At 42.2% G+C, this 23,486-nt stretch overlaps 1 protein-coding gene across 2 annotated transcripts in view; it reads right to left on the bottom strand.

Annotated features, from left to right (window-relative positions):
• The window catches only part of LOC139341741 (inactive phospholipase D5-like), a 56,685-nt gene that overhangs the window by 21,640 nt on the left and 11,559 nt on the right, over positions 1-23,486 (bottom strand). Inside the window, exon 1 of one of the 2 annotated variants that reach the window (XM_070978411.1) lies at positions 20,460-20,981. The exons of the other annotated variant lie outside the window; for it this stretch is intronic. Within the exon in view, the coding sequence (XP_070834512.1) occupies positions 20,460-20,465 (6 nt within the window). The 5' untranslated portion in view covers positions 20,466-20,981. Of the gene's footprint in view, positions 1-20,459; positions 20,982-23,486 lie in introns of those variants that run through there. 2 annotated transcript variants of the gene reach the window in all.

Raw genomic sequence — 23,486 nt, 5'->3', positions numbered from 1 at the left:
ATCTAGCTGTTGTGGGGCTTTACACAGAGACACAGACCATCCTGTTATGGATGCTGGTGATTTTGTCCAGGATATCAAGGACTTGTAAGAAGGTGTCCTTTGATGTCAGCGTGTCATTAACCAGCATCTGAGGAAGAGGTGGAGAATACTGGACGGCGGCTAACACGGGACCTCGGATGACAAGTTAAAACAAACCTACTTTGATCAGATTAACGGGCTGCTGGCTGCGCCTTGACACCACTTATTTCACACACAAGGATATTTTTAATAAGCCATGGGAACATCCATCTGCTCCTACCAGGGACACTTTGAACTGATCGCTCTGACTGCTTCTACTCCACCTGAGAGCTTTACAGGCACACAAACACACAAAAATCCATTTCATGCACACTTATTGAACATGGAAGGAGAGATAAATGAGAAACTCACACAGAGGTGCAGGAGTAGAACTTGGAAAATGTGTTTTTCATTTCACTGTGTCTGTAAGTGTTAAATTTAAAGTGATTTATGCACTGTTGAATTCATGCTGGTTGCAGCACACAAACAAGTTTTACACATAAATCATTTATTGCCAAATATTTACAACCAAATGGATTTGGGTTGAGGTTTTGAGGATAAGGTGTCGTATGTTTTTAAGGCAAATGTGTAATTATATGGATAAATAAAACTGACTTTACTTGACTTGCTAATATATGATGCGTTTGGACTGAGTATCCAAAGTGTACAAAACAATAAATCATACATTTTCATAGACAGGATCATTACATGGACTTGTTGTCTATGCAGCCCTGTAAGGTTATGACACTGTCACTGTTCTGTGGCATGTATACACAGTTTAATCTAATTAAGCACATTTTGAAATTTTGATTTTGAAAAGTTAAACCACTGGAAGAAGCATGTTTTTTTTTTCTGGATATTTTACTGAAACATTATTTAGAACTGCTTATATTGCCAGTCAGTGTCATAATGCATGATTAGGAGAAATCACTTTATACACATCACGACCAATTTATGTGTGAGGAGGCAAGAAATCACCAGAGGACATAAAAACAACCGGCTTGTGTGTATGCAGATCACTCATCTGTCAAGTATCTGGACACTTGAGATGTTGATTGTATATTGGCAAACCTTCCCATCCCTCTCTCTATCACCGTTTTCCACTCTTTGCTGCATCCGTCTGCAGCTTAATCTCATTTGTGATTAGCAAAGTGTCTTGAGAGAAAAAAACATGTCGTCTTGTTTCAATCCTGCAGGTAAAAGCAGATTTACTGCTGGAAACCTGATGGCAACAAATCATGCTAATGTCAGATTACAACCATAATAAGAACTGAGAGTGTGTTTTTAACCTTTCTTCACCTTGTTGATAATTATGAAATACTGTATATTTTCACCTATATTCTGTTATTTTATGCTGTGATTTGATGCTTTGTCTTTATTTTTATTCATGTCCATTCTTTTTTATGTAAAGCACTCACTCACTCACTCAGGTTTTTCTACATCCTACAAATGGGTGGATGAGTGTAAACAATGTGATTTTCTATTTGTTCCAGATAATGTTGCTGGATGTACATTGATTCATTAATACTCCTCTGTGCGATTTAATTCCAGTTACCAGTGAGGAGGTCTCACTGTCAGAGAGCATCTCAATATATTTGGCTGCACATGAACAAGATTGTGTGTGTAGATGTGTGTGGATGTGTGTGTGTTCACTGAGTGCAGCTGAGCAGCAAGTGAAGCAGCCTCATACTGTAATCCACCCTAAAGCCCTGTTCCTGTGGACAGTGAGCTAAACAGAGATGATGTGATGCCACAGAGAGACATTTCTAGTACAACTACAATCGTCTTTTGATGGAGGAAGCCTTTCATCTGTCCAAAACATCAGCTGCAGATGTCAGACTTTGGTGTCAGTCCATCAGTGTCAGAGAACAATGTCTTCTTTACAGGCTCTCCATATTGCCGCACTCAACAGTCACACATTTATCGTACAAAAAGCAGAGATAATAAGCTCTCTACTAACAGTAAATCCAAACACTCTCTACTGCAGGACATCTTGCTGCAGTATTTTATGCACCAATATGCCAATACACAGTGGGCTTCTTCATGGCACAAGGGGTTAAGTCCGTTGTAGATGCCCACATTATAGGTTTTGATTCATAGTTCAGTGTTGGATTTCACCTGTTGATAGCACCACAGCAACACTAGACAGACGTATCGTAGAGGATCAGGTCGTATTAGATTCTTTCATTTACTCTGCAACACACCGTCGAGTGACAGTGGTCAATAAGAGGCTATTTCTGTGCAACTGGTATATTTCCATGGTGTCATTTCATTGCCGTCACAGTGAGCAGAAGGTTTGCTGTGGAGGTGGCTTTGCAAGATGTGTGTTTCTGAAAAGGGGGAAGATTACTGAGTCTTTCTTCAACTTGTTTCAGCTTACATCAGAAACTGTAGGAGGAAACACAAGCTGCCCATGCTGAACAATCACAGGCCTCCATGTGGCAACTCCATGGCTTCTCCATTGTGCAGCTACCCTCCTAGCTGCACATCAGCCATATTTTTCATGCATGTTAACACTTTTCTCCATTAACTTCAACTGAAGCTTGCAGAATGGATGAATTTAAATGCGTGTGTCCTGTTTTGGTACAATTTCCAGATGACTCTGCAGGTCAGAGTTAACCTGCATGTACAAATTTGCTGACGGAAGCACAGATGCACAGATTGGAAATGGAGAAATCAGTATTCTAGCAATATATCAGAAAGTCAAATTTAATAAGTAATGAGGGGAAAAGTGGAATGCAGCTCACAGAGTGTGCAGCACTTACATTGACTGTACCATATTCCCCTCATATATACTGTGGATTAAGCCTACACAGATCTTGTCCAGCTGTACAGTCTCCTCCACACAAGAAAAGCACATTCATGGTTAATCATCTGAGAGTCATCATTCTGTTCAACATGTCTGTTCTTCTTCTACAGCAAGGATCTGGAGGAGCAGTTGCAGAGAAAAGGGATGATGAAATACGCTCCATCTGCAACTGCAGCCTTGCCTTCTGCACCAAGTTAACCATCAACTAATTTATCAAGTAATGCTCACATGATGGGAAATGAATGTAATGCTAAGCCAAGTGGATCTGAATACAATAAGCACTGAAGCAAGTTAAGAATATGCAGCTTTTTCAGCTTTGGTGGGCTGTTTTTTAACTTGAAAAATGGTTAATTAATTTCTAAAATTGAATGGCTGCTCTGGCATTGTAGTGTGGAAAAGGAACAGATAGATTTTTAATAATGCTGAGTATAATTCATACAATTTGGCTTTACACTGCTGGCTCATGTGATGTGAGTGCATAAAGAATAAGTGTGTGTGTTTGTAGCTGTCTTGGTGTTTTGATGTCAAACTCAGGACACATTAAAGGTGTAAAGGAGGGCATGACCTGAGAAGAGTTGGGACGTGAGTGACAGCAATTTCCAATTAAACCTTGTTTTCAGACTTCTTTTCCGACCAAAGCAAGCTGCACAACCTCCAAAGCTGAGCTCACGTCTCTGACTTCATCACTACCACATGAGCATTCACAGCCACTGATTGGTTGAAATTTGTTGTCCTCTAATAATGCGGGACACCCTTTGCGTCTGGCCTGGAATCTTTATTAAATGTCATTCTCCGCTTTGTCATATCTTTGTCTCACAGAATGAATAAAACAGCAATAATAACCAAACTAGTTTGGAATTACACATTGTTATCTCACTACGGCTGCTATGAGGTGCTTGCATTTACGTCTTTGCACACATGCAGACAATCAGCAGCTATGTATGCTGTGCGTGTGTTTGTGTGTCCTTGTGTGCAGTTTGTTTTTGTACAGTAGCTTTTGAATGCCAGAGGTGCAGAATGAGTGACAGTAAGAGAGCAAGTAACTGCTGAGGAGACAGGTTTCTTTGTGTGTGTATAAATATATATATATATGTGTGTGTGTGTGTGTGTGTGTGTGTGTTGATGCTCGGAGCAAAATGCTGCGAATGCAGTTCATTTCCAATATACTGTCTGGTTGCTTTCTCTCTCACCTGCCATCTCTCTGTGATGAGTTGAGCCAGATTTCATAAAGTTATGCTCATCATTATACTGTGTTTAAAGCCTGAGTCTTTGTCTTCGTTGTCCTGTCTCTTCTGTATATTTCTGTTTCTGCCTCTCATTTATTTTCAATCACTCCAGGTATCGCAGATTTGGTATAAGTAGCATTAGTGCCAACTGGACATCAGTAGAGTGCATTTATTCATGTCCTGCTTAAAGCAATTTATCAATTTGGGATATGGCTTATTCGCTTTCTGGTGGAGAGTTAAATGAGATGATGGATACCAGCCAGCTACGGCTTTGCGTAGCTTAAAGGCTGGAAACAGGAGGACACTCTGTCTAAAGTCAACAATATCTGCCTACAAGCACCTCAAGTTTTCTGGGTTAAGTCATGTGTGAAACTTTCTGATTTAATCTCATCCCCAGATAAAGTAATAAACATCACTTTGGGTGTTGAAGTCAAGGTGGAAGTGCGTTCAGGCGCTGCACCTCTAAGGCAAGCTCCAAAAGCTGCCAGCTCTTTAAGTAATGAAACGTGTAAGCTCCATTTGATCCATCTAGTTTAAAGTCAATACGTTAGCTCATCCTGCAGCCAGGAGTTGGATTCTTTGGCTGCAGTACTGTACATACAAGTTTAAAATCCAGCGTCAGGCTTCACAGTATTGCATCAGACAACCATGACCAGCAGCACACATACTGGCTAAACACTCACCTGATCTCTGTATTCTCAAGTAACTGCTTCTGTGGAGAGACTTTGGTCCAAACTTTGGTCGACCAAAACCTCCACTTCCTGTTGTCTTTTTATCTGTTTCACCGTCCTGTTATCATGCAATCATATTAGCCTAGACTCTGTCTGATTATTAGCTGGATGTTTTGATGCTTGATTCTAAGATTAAAAAAAGACTCGTCTTCAGGTGTCATGAGTCCTTTTTACTGCCTGGGTGGCACTGACGCGTCACCTCAGGCTGTGAGGAGAGGACTGTCCTCAGGAGATACATTAAAGCTGACAGGAAGGGTGTTAATGGGATGCTGACAGATATTAAGTGTGCCACTTTGATTAGTAGGCATTCAGCGTAGAACTAGTCAAAATGAGGATGTAACGGTTTAAAAGGAAGGACTGAGCAACAAATATGTTGGCTGCTCTGTTTTTGAAAGGCTGAGTGTGCACACAGGTGATAGACATAGAAAGAAACGCAGACTGACAGGAGAGTGGCAGCTGGAGTGGACTTTGGAAGTGGAATGACATCGCTGAACAATAGAAAATGCATTTGCGTGAATGCTGTATTTACATGCACAGTATGTATAGAGTTATGACCACACTTCTATACAGCTTTTTTGGAAGGAGCAAGTTATAAACTGAGTGTAAGATAGAAGGTTGGGTTACTAGATAGGTTTGTTTGTGTCACAGATAATATTACAGGTTTGAGTTCACATGCAAGACTGGGATGTGTGTATGTGCTGGAAGTATTATCGATTAGCATTAGGGCTTTGCAGGCTGATAAGCGCTGCGTGTTCAGAGCGCGAGGCGAATTTTAGAGGGTGCACAACTTCATACAAGGTCAGTTCAGAGACGAGATTAGATGTGAATTCGCTCCGGGTGAATGCAAACTTGAACAAAATATTCATGCTTGTACTGGGGCTTTATGAATCTGTGTGCAGAGAGGAGGAGAAAATGGAGACAGAAGGGGAATAACAGAATGAGCTGGAGTTTCTGGTGAATTCAGTTGGAGGCTGAGCTGAACACCAACACACACACAGACTCACTATCACACACATAATTCATGTGTTTGTTGATAGCTAGCCAACAAAGCCATTGGATGTCTGGTGCAATAAACATAAACAGTCCACTGGTCAAGTCTGTGTGAATAATGCAAGATGTAAATTCACATCTCTTCCTATCTGAACACACATTTAGCATTTAGCATTTAGCATTAGCAATTCACAGATGAATGAATCTGTTACCTTTAATGGTCACTGAGTCAGTTCAGTCCGGTAAAATATCTGGTAAAAGTAGACCAACCCTAAAAGTTATACAGCTTTTTACTGTGACCTGTAAACAGTTTTAAGCATTTGGGATTTGATATTCTCGAAATATGATTTGCACAGGTGGCCTACCTTCTGCTAAAGTGTTGCACTTGGCATTTCATCCTTATCCTGTGAACACTGAAGACAGCAATCATCCAACAACATACTTGCAAGAGTGTCTTCTGCCGTCACCCTCCATCAAACTCCACATAATGCCAGAGACAGTTAATGTCTCACACAGTTAATGTCTGTTTGATTTATTGCTGGCAGAATTGATTTTGTCTTCAGGTACCTTACATTTAGATTCATACCTAAGATTAGCCAGTGTCATTAAGCACATTACATGCAGTCAGTGTCATAAAGTACAGGCTGCAGTTTATTGCACTTTCACCTTTTTCACTCTGAAAACCTAATAAATACTGTGGAGAAAGACTGAGGAGCAAAATAATTGACCTGCTTCTCTCTATCTAAGAAATGGCAGCGTGCTGCTCCATTCGTGCTGTCACAGCTTGTCACCTTTGAGCTGCTGTTCCTGCCTTATGGAAAGTGACATCGAGTGCTCTCCTCCAGAGGGACAGAGTGCTCTTAGTTCATCTCACTGACTGTCTGTTCGGGTCTCCTGAGTGAACCCAGGGCTCAAAGTGCCCTGCCAGCCGGATGAGCAGTCAAACGGATCTGCGCTTACTCAAGCACAATCACAGCAGCTTTATGAGGATGTCACCTCATAGTAATAGGCCTCGCCTTTCCAGAGAAAGACTGCTCTGTTTATGAAGCTTCTCTGTTGTGCAGGTCAGCGGATTTCCAGGAAGTTTAACAGCCACGCTGTGCGGAGTTGATCAGAGTTTTGGATAAAGAACAACTGATGATACAACCTCTTGGATGAGTAAGAAATGCCTTCAAGACTACAAAGTAAATCCAGTTGACTTTGAATTTCAGAGTGCAGTAGTTTGTTGGCTGAGGGCCCTTTTTCCATCTCTGGTTAATTTGAAAAAGTAGTGATCGTCTCAGCTTGACGCCACTGGTCAAATAAAAGAAAGAAATGGATGACCAGATTCTTGGCTGGGTCTGTAATGGCTGGAAGCCCAGAGCTACACGTCTTTGAAGATTTTCCATTAACAGACTGTTTGACAGCTCTGTCAAGTCGTGTGCCTTTGTGGATCTTTTGTGTTGATCGCTGTGGAACAGGAGCTGTTACTCGAAACTCTTGCAGACTAAATTCATTAAACCAACGCAATGTAAGTCATAAATATGTAACTTACTTGTATATATATATGTGAATTGTCATGTTGACCAGAAAAATTGCAGCTGCTCTCCTGGGCCCATTTAACATCATCATTTTAGATAGTATATGACATTTTGGGAATTATTCTTATTTGCCTTTCTACCTGGAGTCGCATCAGAGGACCAATACTGATCAAGCCCTGTAATGAACCAGGGGCCATTAGCTTAGCTAAATTTAAAGAAAAGTAGCTAGCCTGACTCTTTCAACATCACGGTGACAATAAGCAACAAACAAGATATAATGTTATATCACGTCTTAGAGTTGATGGTAAGAGGATTTTGTTACCTTTGGACAAACCAGGCTAGCTGTTTCCTTGTTTCTGGTCTTTGTGCTAAGCTGAGCTACCTGGTTGCTAGCTGCTAGCTTCTAGCAGACGGATGTATTTTACTCCATGCTTCACTTCATGAGGGAGTCACATGCACGACAAAGTAAAGGAACTGGCTTAGTAAGGTACTGTACTGAACTATGTGGGACATTATTAGCTGGATGAACACTATTCTTCTGAAGGATTGTGCCTCATTTAGTGTTTTTGGTGATGGTGCTGGAGAGTGCTGTCGTACACATCTGTCCAAAACCTGCATTTGTTATGTTCTTTCATTTATTTTGAAAATTTTCCTGTAGGTCACACTTCATTATGCTTTCATTATTGCTCTCCTGCGCTTTATGTTAATGACACACTCTGTCATGGTATTTTACTGTTTTTTTGATCTTGCAAGCTCAGATGTGATTAAAAAACATTGTAATGCACCCAAGGGTCCAGATGGCCTTCTGCCTACAAGGCATGAAAATGGATGATGGGGTTTTTATCTTGATCATCTTATCCTTTTTATCCCAGAGGTTTTGTTTGGGAGATTTTGTTTGCTTTGATGGTCAAATGCTGATGTTGTCATTATACTTTCTCTAAAAGGCCTTTCTCACAGTAAACGTGTACACAAATAAACAAACATACTCCATTATTCATTTTACTACACTTTATCCGTCTCCTCTACACAGCCATGTGTAGTAAATCTTTTTGCTAACAGAAAAGGGTCCTGGCTCAATGCCAACATCTGTCTTTATAACATCCAGTCTGAATCCACACAACATCTTGGAGCTAATCAATAGAGCAGGAACACCATCCATCTTTAAGACAGGTACATAGATAGGACTGAGTGCATGATCTGGAATACTGAAGGGGAATAGCCAATGTGTGAGACATTTCAATTGAATACCCTGCACCTTAACCAGCGGGGCCATAAGAGCCTTTCACAAGTTCCTTTTCAGTGTAAAGGCACAAACTATCTCACATTTCGAAGTGTGTCAGATACTATGTTCAAAGGCAGGCAGTGCATTATTGTACATGTCATGACTTTGTGAGCTGAAACATGTTTGTAGTGAGACGAAAATCTAATCTTCTGATCTGAAAATGGCCCTGTCATTTCATCCTACATCTAAAGAGTACCTCTTCTACCGCTGTCATCACTCTCCTCCGCAGTGTTGTCCAACAAGTTGCTGGCTAGCATTCACCACTGAGATGAACTGCTGAACATCTGTCGACTGAATATTATCTGTCAGTTGAAATTACAGTGCTTTCATGTGGTCCTTGAGGTTGAATGTGCAAGAGAAGAGAAAACTGTTTTGTGTCCTTCGTGGCCCAATGGAAGCACCCCATGTGCCCCCACACCACCAACCAGCACACACACCCATGTACACCTCCCAGCGATGTAGTATACAGCCTGTAGAATATTATCGATCCAAGATGAAAGTGACAGGACAGGACTGAGAAAAAAGTACAATTACGAATGTGTCTGCTACTTCAGCACCAAGGACAGCACCATGGATTCATCAATACACAGCACAGTTAGGCGACTGATGTTTCCAAGCCATGGTGGAGGCTGTAGTGAGTAAACAACCCCTCTCTCTTTTACTAGGGGATGGCAGGTTAACAAGGGGGTGCTTTGTAGCCATTTGGCTAACGATGGGGATGGCATCCACCTTCCTCCTCCCTCAAATCGCCTTCTGCCTGTAAGCCTTATGAGTGATTGTTTGCTCTAAACTGAATTGTTTCTGTGTGAATTAAAGACTCTATTCCTCTGTAGAAGCCGAAGGCAAGGCCATCCATCACTTCTCAAGGCAGTCAGGGGAAGAGCGAGCTAGGCAGACCCAGCAGCTCCAATCTCTCGCAGATTTACTCTGACAATCATGCACCCTCACACCTACAGTCTGGAAGAAAAACCTCATCAATTCCTTCCAGCTGGGACTTGCCTCTCAATCTGTTCTCCACATCTCTCTATGCGCACCCTTCATTCCTGGATCTATTTCCCAATTCCCACCTGGGGCTCGGCAGGACATTGGATTGCTAAAAGGCCTCTTGAAATTATCCATCATCCAGTTTAATCAACTACGCCATGTTTTCACAAGGGAGGCTTGGATACAGAAGCTGTGTAGCTTGTGTGTGTAATCCATTCAATGCAGAAAACTCTGTAGCAATGAAATGTGTAATTTATGAGTTCAATTGTACCGCACTGGTCTCGGAATGCATCCCGGCTGACAGTCAGTTTGGACCAGAGAGTAATTGATGTCTGAGGGACTGACAGTCACGACGGTGGGGACTGTGACTGATGGGCCTTTTTATCCAGAGAACACTAGACACTGATTGGTTTCTGTGATCTAGTCTGCATCTAATGCTTCTGCTTCCTCCCAGCAAATAAAGACTGGGTTGCACAATATGTGTGATGAGTTTTTTAGAGAGTCAATGATGGCCTACTTACAAATGATATTTACCTTCATGCCCGTCAAACATTTCTTCTAATGTGCTGAAAACTGACAGACAACCCAAATTACAAATTCTAATACAGATGAGTGGATGTTTTTAAGCAGTTCTAATTAAATATCAGCAACGCAAAGAAAAGTTTAAGACATTTTCTGCATTTTAAGCACATTAACATTCAAAACACCACAGACAGCAACCAATGCATCCTCTTTTGAAGGCCAGTCATGTTAGGCAATGCAGGCTGTCCCTCCCTCACCCTGAGGTCAGTGCTGACCTGCACAGTGTCTGTGTGTGTGAGACAGGAAGGCAGACAGAGGTCGGAGAGGAAGAGGACTGAAAAATCATTATAGTGATTCATGAAGAAAGGATCAAAGCAAGACAAGATGATGAAGTTAAGGTTACAACACATAAAAAAGACAGACTACAGAATCAAGGCCCATAACAATGTATGGATTCCACTTGTGGAGTCAGAATTCACATTAGCCGCTTATTAGCTACAATCATCTGTCCTGAACTGTCCTCAGGTTTAGCATTTGAACCAGCCCCACCCGCTGGACACTTCTGGAGGCCGTGCAGCACAATGCCAGCCAGGCTCTGCAAGTCAATAAGCCCATTAAAATGACATGAAAGCCCTGCCGACCACGATGGGACCTGAGTCCACCGTTACACACCCCATCAACCCTGTCGCTTCAGTCAGTCCGCTCTGAAAACACCACTGTGAGAGAGGTGAGATGGACCAAAACAATACATTTTGGTCCGTTCAGCTGAACAATGAGCTGAAACTTCGCAGTCAGTTAATTTTGTTAACATCCAAATGTCACTTACAGCCTCTTTGATAATGACTGCACTGCTTTTGTATCTGTATTCATCAGTAGACGATGTATTGAATGATCTGTATGGCATCATGCTGATGCTTTTCACTTCCTCGGCTGTGTCTGAGCTGGGCGTGGCTACCTGGGTCCTCCCGCTGCCTATCCACCCGCACACCTGAGGCTCATAGCAATCACCACCACAGTATATAAACCCCGGCTCTTCGCTCCGGTCTTTGCCGGATATCTGTTCACTCGAGTGGTAGTGTCCTCGACTCTCTAAACTGTGTTTCTAGAAATGTCCTGAAAAGCTTCTGCTCTGTTGGCTTCACTTGTGTTTTTGGATGTTTTTGTTTTCCTTCTCTGCCTTGAGCCACACCGCACCTGGACCCTCCGCTGTAAGGCAGCCGAACTCATTCTCCATCTCTGCCCAGCTGTGATGCTCAGTACCGCTCTCCAACGCCCGCCTGGCTCAGTTCCTGTGTGCACAATAAACTATCAATACCTCGCACTCCCGCTTCTCCGTGTCCTGCTTCAGGGTTTATTCACTACCTCGACATGACACCCACAGGTGCTCGGGATGAGACTCCTTCTTTGATTGGCTGCTGCAGCCTCTGACTTTGTTAAGAAGATGATTTGAGTTTTTCTGTGCACCTGCCAAAAAGCACACATTCTTTGATAACACTGCAGCCTTTGTGAATATTTAACATGTTTAATCTGGTTTTATCTCTTTTGCCATTCTGTTTTTTAATCTACTTTTATCAGCATTTTATTGTCTGTGTTTTATGATTCTACTTACATTTGCTTTTATTCTGTTTTTCTTTTCCTTGGAGAGCACTTCGTAACTCTCTTAAGAAAAGTTCTTCACAAATTATTAATTCTATTATTGCTCCTCTGCAGAGCACTCAGCCCAGCCTGTGCCCTCCAGCACAGCCTCATACACACAAAAACAAATATGTACTCCTTCACACACACACATACAGACAACCCTGAGTGCCCACACTTTAACCCTCCTCTTTCACAGTTTCTATACTTTCTAAACAGAACAGACTCTCCACGCCAATAATATAATCATGATATCACTCTTAAAGATGCTCCTGCTGGTGTAGCGATACATGAGATATGTGCTTTTTGTTGACTGCAGTACTCAAAGCATCGCTGCGTTCTCATCTTACTAAAAAGCAGATGTTTTTGCAGACACCTGCATCCTTCTCCACGCTTCCGACCGTCCAGTGGCGTTTCCTGACGCTGCTCTTCTCTGCGTATCAATAACAGCAAGTGGATCCTATTGCCAAGTCACATCACTACCGACTACACTTCACTGCTTGTGTACGTGTGACTGTGTGTGCGTTTGTGGTGGAATCAGCAGGATGTTCGATTACACTGGCTCAGCTGGTGTATATAGACAGAGAGGATGGTTTACTGAGTGCCCATAGGCCCCATCACGCACACGGATACAGATACTCACTCAAGCACACACATCCTTTGTGAGCCAAAACTGTTTCATTAAAGCTCTGCCAGTGGAGCTGCTTGGGCCTGATCCCTTGACAAGACACCGGCCTCGGCTAAATTACTTCAATGGCACGGAACAAAGAAAGACAGCGAGGGAGACTGAACTGATCCACAATTAGGGCTCAGTGCCCCGTCTCTCCTTGTGTAAGTTATTTTGATGTCCAAGCAAAGACATTATCAGCAGCTCATAGCCGCAGGGTATCAGCCAAATAATCATCAAAGCAATACATCCTGCGTTTCGATCATAAAAGCTGATGATAAACAAGTGCATTCACAAATAAACATAAAAACAAGCAGCACAGCTCAGTTGCATAAACTTAAGTCTGGATCACAACTCAGCTTTTTTTTTTCCAGCGTCAGAGTCACAGTTGGTTGTTTTTTTTTTATAGCTGAATAAAGTTATCACCTCAGGGACACAGAGATGAACTGTAGTCCAGAGGGGGCTTCGGTACAATTCTGCAGCGCAGCGAAAATAAAGCTGAGCAACAACTCTTCACCGTGACCTTCAGAGACTTGTAGCACCAACAATTTTTAATGACGAAGAACTTTGTGGAGTACAGAACAGCACTTTTCTGTCTGTGCTTTGAGTGCTTTTGTGTGTCTTACACACATTTAAACCCACAGCAGCTCTTTGACAACGGTCGACAGGAATAATACATGTGTGAGGTTTTTTGTCCTAATGTGACTGGCCTATGCGTCTGGGTGTCTGTGTAGAGCTCTCAGCCTGTCAGGCCTTGGCTCTTAATGTTTTGCCTCATTGACTTCATTGATTTTTGTTAATATCTGCTTAATCTGAATCTGATGCAGCAACATGTTTCAAACAAGTTGGGACAGGAGCCACAAAAGACTGTGAGAGTTAAGGTAAATGGGTTGATTGGTTGCATCTTGTTAATCTCACCACAAAATAACCAATAAAATAATTAACATAAATAAACTCAACGCTTTGTTTTACAGTGTGTGAGTTTTACTGTGTGTATGGACAGTGTGTTCTGTGCCTTCTTTCCCTCACGCAGGCACCGGGGATGCTGATGCTCACAGTCTGGCACGTCAAGAGGTTTAGCAGGAGAGTTAACACAAGGACAGGGAGCTAACTTTAAAATCACTGAGTTGCGACTTCCCTGCACTGATAATACCACTGCCACAAAAAGCTTTACCTCCTGCACATCATCTGCAGTCCCACTCAGCCCTGTCCAGATGTGGTCATTAAAAAGTATGAGTTGGTTTTTTATCGGTGTGTAAAATGGCTTTGCTCCTGGCAGACAAAGACAAGGTCATTCTTTTTTTCTTTTTTTTTTCCTTATTTTTTCCAGAAATGACCTGTACAAGGACAAATCTGAAAACCAAATAATTGGCACTGGTGGAATAAACAGAAAATCTAACTTTTGAAAAACACAATAAAATAGTCTAACAGTTTCTTGCTGTCACAGTGAATGTTATCCTGAATGTAGCCACTGTAATATGAGTGTAGGCTACTGTACCGTCCAGCCCTTGCTTATTCAAAGTGATCTTTTTATTAATTAGAAAAGCTTTTTTACAGACTGCTGCATGAAGAATCACAACAGAGCTGGAGGTTACAGACCTCTGTCACAGCTGGCATTTTCAGGTGTCTTCGCAGGAAATGCTCAGGTGTAATTAGGAGCCGTAACAGTGGCTCGATTCCATTCTAGTAGCCCATTAAGCACCGTTGAAATACACTGTGGCTTGTCAGGGGAGCTCTGTTTTTTGGGGGTGGAAGGTTACGGTACCCATGCATGCACATGTGCCCATCTATGTGCAAACATATACTATCAATACATTTTAATTCATACAGAGAATACTCAACCGGACACAAAGAAGGAGAAAAACTAATCACCATTGTTTTTTTATTTGCGCTCCATAAGACTAACAACACACGCTGGTTAACGTGTGTTCAGTGCGCCCCCACGCATGAATAGCCGCAGCAGGAATAGGCAGCATTGTGTTTATTAGACACAAATGATTGGAAATTGTTATGCGCAAATAAAAAGGCATGTTGACAAGTGCTTTACTATTAGTCTGTTGTTCATTTCAGGGACCTAAACATGCAGGAAAATGTACATTTATACAGGAAAAATTACAATATTAAAGAGCTCATCATGAATTTTTCATATGAGGCTTTCTGTGGAGCCGAACTCCCCATATTTCAAAACCTGCCACTAAGCCATGCCATCGAGCCAGCATGCATAATACCACGGCCCTGTTATTTGTTAGTTAGTCTAGTGAGCTAGTTTCCATCATTCCTCACCTGTCCGGTCACCTGTCTACCTGTCAACAGTCAGTCCCAGTGAGGGTTCATAGAGGGCACCTCTGCAAGTCTTTCCTAGTTTGTCACCTTTGTGTTCAAGCCAGTTGGTGCACATTTTGTGTCAATACTGTTTGTTTTCCTGAAAGCACTGATGCAAAACGAGTGTTTGCTCATCTGTTTAAATCGTGTTATCTTTGTGATTTGTGTTTTTGGTCTGCAGCGGGGCATGCATTATACTGCATTTGCACTTTGAATTGCCTTTGTACATCAATTGTGTAGATATATAAACTTATCTTGCAACACGGATTATGAGGAACAAAAGTGAAATGACATAGGCTTACTGTGGATATTTCCACTGTACTGTAGGTATTTAGACTAGCAGGCAAAGCACAGGTCTAATCGATAGTTGCACAGTTTTTCAAGTCTGTGAGTCTCTGAAGTGATTTTGTGGCCTCAGCAGTCTGAATCACACAAATCAGTTGGGTGTTGTCCAAAAGCACAACCTTTTGAGTTAAAACTTTCCTCTTTTATTCAGAGTTTCCATGCTGGGCACCAGTGGAGGAATGGAAACTGAGGGAATTTCACAGTTTAAAGGCTCTAACTTTGGTGGATATTCGCTTGGTTAGCGTACTCACATGCTTCATATTAGCTTTAGATAAGCCATTTACACAGCGAGGACAATGGATTCTGTCTCCCATCACTGGAATCACTTAAGGAAGGGGTCTCTTACTGACAAGGATGGTCAGGAGGAATCATTACAGCCACTAATAACTATTTCAGTGTACATACAGCAGCAGTCTTTGACCACTGTGTTTAGATAGACTTGAAAAAAATGTGCTATCCCTGCTGTCACGTCAAAATATCTGCTCTGTAAACGGTCTAAAGCAATGACTTTTGATGGATTTGTATTTTTTCAGGATAAGAGCATGTCTTTTTTGACAAATTGATAACGTCCCTGCATGTTGTGTCTCTCCTTGTCAACTTAAGTGAAATTAATGTAGCTGCTAATTGCCCAGTGACAGCAGCTTAATGACAATTGATGCAGAGTGAAGCTGTCGCAGCCGTGAAGCAGATGAGCTCTCACACTTTTGTTGAACGAAACGCTGAACTGTCAGAGACATGAATGCCACACTGAATACCAAGGACATCGCAGACTCTAAGTACAGGAGGTACTGGGTCTACAGCTGTGAAAAATGTGTACCGCTGGTTTCACAACAACGCCATCTGTCACACAGACACTAGCTATAAAGCTGTAAAATTATCCTCATATATTATTACAGTAGTGAAATCTAATCCGCCTCGCCCTCGTCTCAAACCATCAAGTTAATGCACATCAGGACATAAATTTATCAAGTGAAATATGAATGTATTGCGCTCTGTAACATGTGATTATCAAGTCATTTAATCACAGAGAGCACGAACATCGAAGCCCTGATGAGCGCTGACCAAAAAGGAGACGACATCCTCTCCTCTCCTCCGCATCTGATGTAATAAGGGCCCATCCATAATTAATGCTTTGTTAAATCAGACTGTGCGTCCTCTGCTCACATCTTGTAATGTTCTGAGAGGTGTCGTTTGTTTTGCCTGCTTAAACCCTTGTTAGCACAGGATGATGGATCATGTGTCTGTTCACAGAGCCGAATCTGTGGCCTCAGGAAGTGTGTGTGTACGTGTGTGTGTGTGTGTGTTCAATAAGTAGAGAAGAGGGTGGAGCTGCTGGTTCTGGAAACATGTCAGGGCCGCTGGTGGCTTGTGGGATCAAAGCAGCAGGTACTGTTTCTTTTAACCCACACACAAGTTGTCACTTCGGTCACACTTTATCATAAAAGGCTGCAAATCATGCTTAAGTAACGCTTAACAAATTAATGACTCATGATGATTTCATGCAGGAATTAATGGAGAGTGTATCATGAATTCCTGCTGCTCTCCATTAACAAATGATCAGTCACAGTTCGATAACACATTCATCAATATTCGACCAGATTAGCTGATTTCCAGTTGCATGGGTCTATAATTCAGATTTATGAAATATGAAGCTAATCACATAAAGTTAGAATGACTTGATTGTTTTTTAATGGCGAGCAGCATGAATTAGTTAGACATTACTTAAATACATGATACTGATGATTATAAAGTGTTACTGTGACTTCCCTTGTTAATATAGTAGACAGGAAGAGAGTTCGTTACAGCTTCTCTGTGTTTGGACACGGGCTGCTTCCTGGGCTTCTTGAGGAAGCCCATCACATCTGGTTTGAAGACCTCAGTAACATCTGGATAAGATCTGGACTGAATTTAGGCTCTTTCATTGTCTCTGAGGACTTTCTGAGGGAAGCTTTGTTCCAGGTGAGGGTCACTGTCACATCAGCTAATGATGTCCTGTGGTTTCACTAAATACTACATTACCCACAAGCCTCATCAGTCACTGCTGTGTAGATATCATGTTTCAGAAAGGTTAATTAAAACACTGTCATCCAATGTTGATCCACAGTCTTGAACAAATGACCAATACAAATAATTCGCACGACAATTTTTAATTTCTTATCTGTGTTGTTTGTTTTTTTTTAATTTGACCGCCTGCAATAGCTGAGTCAGCTCCGTGCTGTATTGTAGAGTTAAAAAGAGATGCAGGTTAACACTCATTTCAGCGCTTGTACAACTCGAGATTAGAGTTCGATTTGGTCCAAGGATTTTCTATTCTTCCTCTGCAAAGCTTGTCAGTACCTTGCGTCTGGCTACAGAACAAATAAATCACGTCGTTCTGCATCGCTCTGCTGTAAAGTTACTTTGACAGAATATCAAACTTTGAACAGCTCTCACAGGGACAGCATGAACCACCGCTCTGTAGGCACTGACTGCTTAGTTCATTTGCATTTTTTCAGTCTTTTCTCGCTTTTCTTTTATGCGGCACTCACTGTATGTGGTGATGTGAGGCATTCTTTCACTGTGCAGACGAAAGCCAGCCAAGTATCTGATATACTCAGCGTACAGGTAGCAGTCTGAGCGCTGTCCTTAAGTGACAGGATCAGGAAGTTACATTTGTGTAGTGCATTTTGAAAAGTGTGTTATGATCCTACATTCACTGTCAGGCATGAGAAGTAAGAACACGCCAAACAAACATGCCACTACAGTGCAGTAATAAACATGCACATCACTGCATGTAGTATTAGAAACAACAGTCAATTAAATGCAGCATTACAGCAACAATAGTAAGTAATCCTCCACATTATGTCTGCATAATGTCTGCATCAAAATAAAAAGATTAAATAAATAAATAAATAAATAAATAAATAAATAAATAAATAAATAAAATTTCTCCTGAAATTGCCTTGGGGCTTTGTACTCAAATTACAGGTATTGTAGAAACTAAAGCTCTGCTACTTGAATGTGAAGTGCTTCAACGGCCACATAGAGACATGGAGACACAATCGAGAACTAACGTACAGTTCAATCTTTAGTGCAGCTTGCGAGCTCGATCTACCACTTGTTGTTTCTCACTGACAAAGGCAGCAGATAATGTCAAAGCGGCTGAGCAGAGGGAAGCAGCCTCTGCAGACGGCATGCGGGGAGTCTGGCTGCTTTAACCCTGAACCTCTGCTCCTTCAAACACTAACCTTCAGCGTAAACACGCCTCTTCAAGAGGCCACGTCTGGCCACAGCGACCTGTCTTTGAAGAAATATCACGCGCAGTGAATACACTGACTCTGGATCTGTCCCATTGCTTTTCACTAACGTGCAGGAGCCGGTGGTTTGGTTGCTATGGATACCATTTCAGGTGTTTTGGGCTCTACTGTCTGAACACCGTGGTCTGATGGCTTCTGGGTCTGTTTGTGTGTGTGTGTGCACGTGTGCCGTGGTGGGAGTGCGCGTCCGTGTACGCAGCATATTGATGCTGTCTGTGAGTAGAATTACCAAAGACTTGCTTTTCTTTCTGCCACACTGCACCCTTCTCCTCTCTTCTCCGCTGTGCCACCCCCCTCATTCTCTTTCACCCTTCCTTTGAAGAGCTCTCTCCATCCCCATCACCACACCTCCCCTCTTCTCCCCCCTCCTCCCCTCAGATAAACGGTCTGAGTGTAGTAGGTCAGACTTGGCCAGTCCATTTTGGCCCAGCAGCTCACTTGTCAGGCAGTGCTCTGTGCATCCAGGAGGAAAGACTGATGGGACCAGGAGACGGAGAGCGACAGAGACAAAGAGGAAGAATCAGAGAGGAAGACAGCGGCCAGAGGGAGTGATGGTGAAGGGAAAACAGCTGTAAAGGGCTTGAGTGTTGATTTATTGCTATTCAGGATTATCTTACAGCGCACACATTGGATAAAACTAGAGTAAAAGGTGATTACAGTCTGATTGGGTGTGAGTGCTGTATCATGCACTGATCAGTGATTCATGCTAAAGAGTGAGAGCTGGTCAGTTCACAGTGAGGTGAAACTGGGAGATCGCACTCTGCTTGTCCTCCTCCAGCATTCTTTCATTTGATTTGTGTCACGAAATGAGGAACGCCTGTGTTCAGTTAAAGGGATGTTTCATGTTTTTCTGTGTCATTTACCAAAAGTGACTCAAAGAAGTTCATTGGTATGGCACTTGTAAGACAAGTCTGAAGTCACTTATGATAAGGATCTGCTTGTCAGTGCTCTCTGCTGGGCACTTTATGAATTACTAATTCTAAATTACCTCAAACATATTTTGGCGTTTCTGTACAGCAGTGTCTTGTTTTGATTGTCACTCAACACAAACCCCAATATTGCAACCCCGTCTCCTCGCAGCTGCATTTTACTATACTATATTTGCTAGAAGCTAATATTGGCTGATTTGATGTTCTAACTCTATGTGTTTCATAAACTAATTACTGGATGTGTTTGTAGTCAAGTCTTCCTCTCAGTGTCTAATGAAGTGCTAAACAAACCACAGATCACATTTATCATTAAAAGTCTCACTGGAGAGAAAGCAAAGCTCTTTACAGGCGAGTATTTAATGTGTTGTGATGCTGCACAAAGACAGTGTCGCTTCAAGGTTGGTCACATGCCGTTTTACCCTTTGGGCATGTTTATCGGGTGTAAAAAAAAAAAGCAAATATCAGCACTTTCTTCCAGATCTACTCAAGTATGCACCATGCTGTAGGCATACAGAGATACACACACGAAGGTAGTTTAGAGCTTCTTCCCGTCATGTAAACATCAGTATGACAGTTTAAAGAAAAGACACCAAAATCTGGAAATTATTCGCTCTGATTCTTAGAAACATGGCACAATATGCAACAACACCACCAGTACAACTGTGCACGAATCTTACACTATGTTCAACACTCCCTCTCTGCGCACACACACACACACACACACACACACACACACACACACGGGTGTGAAGCACTTGCACCCAACACCTGACACTTCCAGAGAGAAACATTATCACTTTCTCATCTACAGCAGGTCGAGAGAGCAACATTATTCTCAGTTCAAGACCAGTAGGTAAGAAGATAGATAGATAGATAGATAGATAGATAGATAGATAGATAGATAGATAGATAGATAGATAGATAGATAGATAGATAGATAGATAGATAGATAGATAGATAGATAGATAGATAGTCAAAATAATCACAGTAAGATAGAATTCATGAACATGCTTTTGGCCAGACACCACACTCACTCACACACACACACACACACACACACACACACACACACACACACACACACACACACACACACACAAAAACAAACAAACAAACAAAAAAATTTGTAGTGAGGAGAGCTCACCTTCATGACGCATCCCTTTGTTGCAAGTCCACTCCAAAACACGTGCTTTTTTTTCCTGGTTGTGTGTGATGAAACACAAAGTGTGTGTGTGTGTGTGTGTGCGCGCGCGTGTGTGTGTGTGTGTGTGTGTGAGCTATAAAATCTGTCGCTTCCCCCTCTTCCCCTGTGAAGTCAGAGGGGAGGGGAGTCGGTCCCTCTCCGCAGCAAAAATGTATGTCTTGGTGTTTGTAAATGCACGTGTATGTGTGTGAGACGAGTGTGCGCGTGTGTGTGTGTGTGTGTGTGTGTGTGTGTGTGTGTGTGTGTGTGTGTCGGAGAGGGAAAGTGCTGCTCCTCTCAGCCTCTCCTGCCTGTTACATGAATGAAAACTCTAACACAAAAGGACACACCTAAATCCTGACATGATGCTATCTGCCTCCATCTCTTCAGCCTCTCCTCACACTTTTCCTCTCTTCCAGTGCTCCTCTCTTCTCCGCTTCCTGTCCTCCCTTCTCCTCTCCGCCTCACTTTCCTCCTCTCCTCTGGTCTCAGCGTATCGTGTGTTCGTCCACCTCCTTCTAACTCTCCCTCCCTCTCTCTCTCTATCTCCCCACCCTCTCCCTCTAATAGAAAGCTCACATTTCTCTGATCTCCCATACGGACACAGAAAGAGGGAGGGAGGAGAGAATAAATAGATGATCTGGCTTTCCTCTTTTTTATCTACTATCCATCCATTCCCCCTGTCCTCTCATGTGCATGTTAGTGAGCTGCCCTGCCCTTATGGATGTTTAATTAATCTCCATGTGATTAAAAACACACATTTTACACAGCTATTTCAATAACAGTCCAGTCTTGTTCAGATATTGAAAAATGCATTCAATTTAGAGGAAAATGTCTTAATGATGCACAGGAAAAATAGCACAGTGCACACTTACACACTGATATAAACTCTTACAAAGTATTATATCACCACACATCTGCACCCCTTTTCAGTATGTAAGCAATAAGCATGCAATAACTCAGGACACACACACTAATGCATCCTATTTCCTGTTCATATTTGCCACTCAGACAGAAAGCTGTAGGGTTCAGAAATGCATGCTACACAGCACTCAAAAGTGAATCTCAGTGTGACATTAAGCACAAATATATGTAAAGTACTTTCAGGGGGTTCACATCCTGTATCTTAATATGCAATGACAGTATTCACAGCACATTGAAATGCAATGCAGCTCCTGATCGCATGCAAAGTAAAGAGAGTCTTTGAACGTCAGTGTGCCCTGCAGCTTTGTACTGACACAGAATGGCCAACAGAGGGTGCTATTACACTGTGACGAGAAGAGAAGAGAAGAGAAGAGAAGAGAAGAGAAGAGAAGAGAAGAGAAGAGAAGAGAAGAGAAGAGAAGAGAAGAGAAGAGAAGAGAAGCCTGCTGTCAGCTAGTGTCATTGAATTATGAAAATACAACTTTGAACACTGAGATGTGCTCGTCATCGTCGGTAAGAGCTGTTTAAATCATCAGTGCAAATGCAAAGTGGACTCTAATAATGAAAAGTAGACAACAATCAGAATCTATATGAAGCCAGCAGGAGATATAATGGGACAAGTTTCTGTCATCGTTAAAGCCCTTAGAAATACATTGTCTTTTATGGAGCGTCCACGTGCAGCTTACTGCCTTCTAGCTTAGCACGACTTTACTGCTTTGGCAATAAAGGCCCATAAACAAACACCATTAATCCAACGCACACTTTACTCAGCCGACTTTCACAAATCACTTGCAAAACCACGAGGATGACCTTTAGCTCAGGTTAAAGACTCTTGTACCTGTCAGTTAGCGGAACGGCTCACTTATATTATGGGATATTCTCTCTTGTTTATTCTAACAGAAGGTGACAGGAACAGTCATCGAATCATCAGGTTAGATCATCCTAATAAGTCGTCATCATCATGAATCTTTACCAGCACAGAAAATGCCAAAAGGTGCATTCAGAAGCATAAATCTCAGAGGCTTTGAATCCTAAAGCATTGATCTCATCCATGATTGTCTAATGTATAATATATATCCACAGGTCTCATTTAGCATCCCTGGGGGATCAACTCAAGCTGTTGATCAATAGTCAGTCACTTTCCTGAGGCTGATTCATTTGTTCGACCGCATTTCTCTCTCTGTCTTCTCTGTGTCAGAGGTGTTTTCAACCCTGAGGGGATACTGGGTCATTACAGTAGCAAAAACTGGCTATAAATAAAGACACAACAAATAAAGTACATTGAAGACACAAGAATCTTCATGCAAACTTCTACAGTAAGTAGGGCCTCTCACTGCAGTGCCCTGCTTACAGACACACCGTGTGAACATAAATCTGTGGCTAATATGATAGATTTGATATGGTTCGTGTTATATGAAAGACATTCTGGCGTTTGCAGGTGTAGGAAGTGTCGGTTTGTTTACACACCAAAGAAACAAAACCGGTGTTTGCGCTCGTCTCTGCCATCCATCTGCAGAAGCTGGAGAGTTTCTGTTATTGTATTGCACTCTGGGGTGTGAGTTTCCAGCTGACTTGGCACTGCTCACAATAAAGGAGAAAGGAGACTTTGCTTGGTGTGTGTGTGTGTGTGTGTGTGTGTGTGTGTGTGTGTGTGTGTGTGTGTGTGTGTGCGCGCGCGCAGGTCATTTCACAGCCAGTCTCCAGGTATCAGCTCCAGCTCTCCTTTGCCGTGTCCTCAGGCAGGTGGTGGGGAGTCGTCAGATGCTGGGCTTCATTAAGGGTCAAGGTGCTGCCTCCCTCTGGTCAGAGTCACAGCATCATGTGTTTTTTTTTTTTTTGACATTTCAACAATGAGCTTTACTCCTTTTGGATGTTATTGTGCAGTATTCAAATCCACATCTTTACCTTTTTGGGATTTGAACCTATGAAGCTCCAGAACTGCCTGCAATAAATAAATAAATAAATGTGGCTGAATTCTTTGGTTGTTAAAATTACAACCAACCAGGTCAGCCTCCTCCTACACCCTCGAGCACTGTGACTATCTATCCCTCCATCTCTTTGAAG

This window comes from Chaetodon trifascialis, chromosome 13 (genome assembly GCF_039877785.1).
Source record: "Chaetodon trifascialis isolate fChaTrf1 chromosome 13, fChaTrf1.hap1, whole genome shotgun sequence".
Lineage (NCBI taxonomy): Eukaryota > Metazoa > Chordata > Actinopteri > Chaetodontiformes > Chaetodontidae > Chaetodon > Chaetodon trifascialis.
Note: the sequence above shows the minus strand (reverse complement) of the source record. Positions and strands in the feature narration are given on the sequence as shown.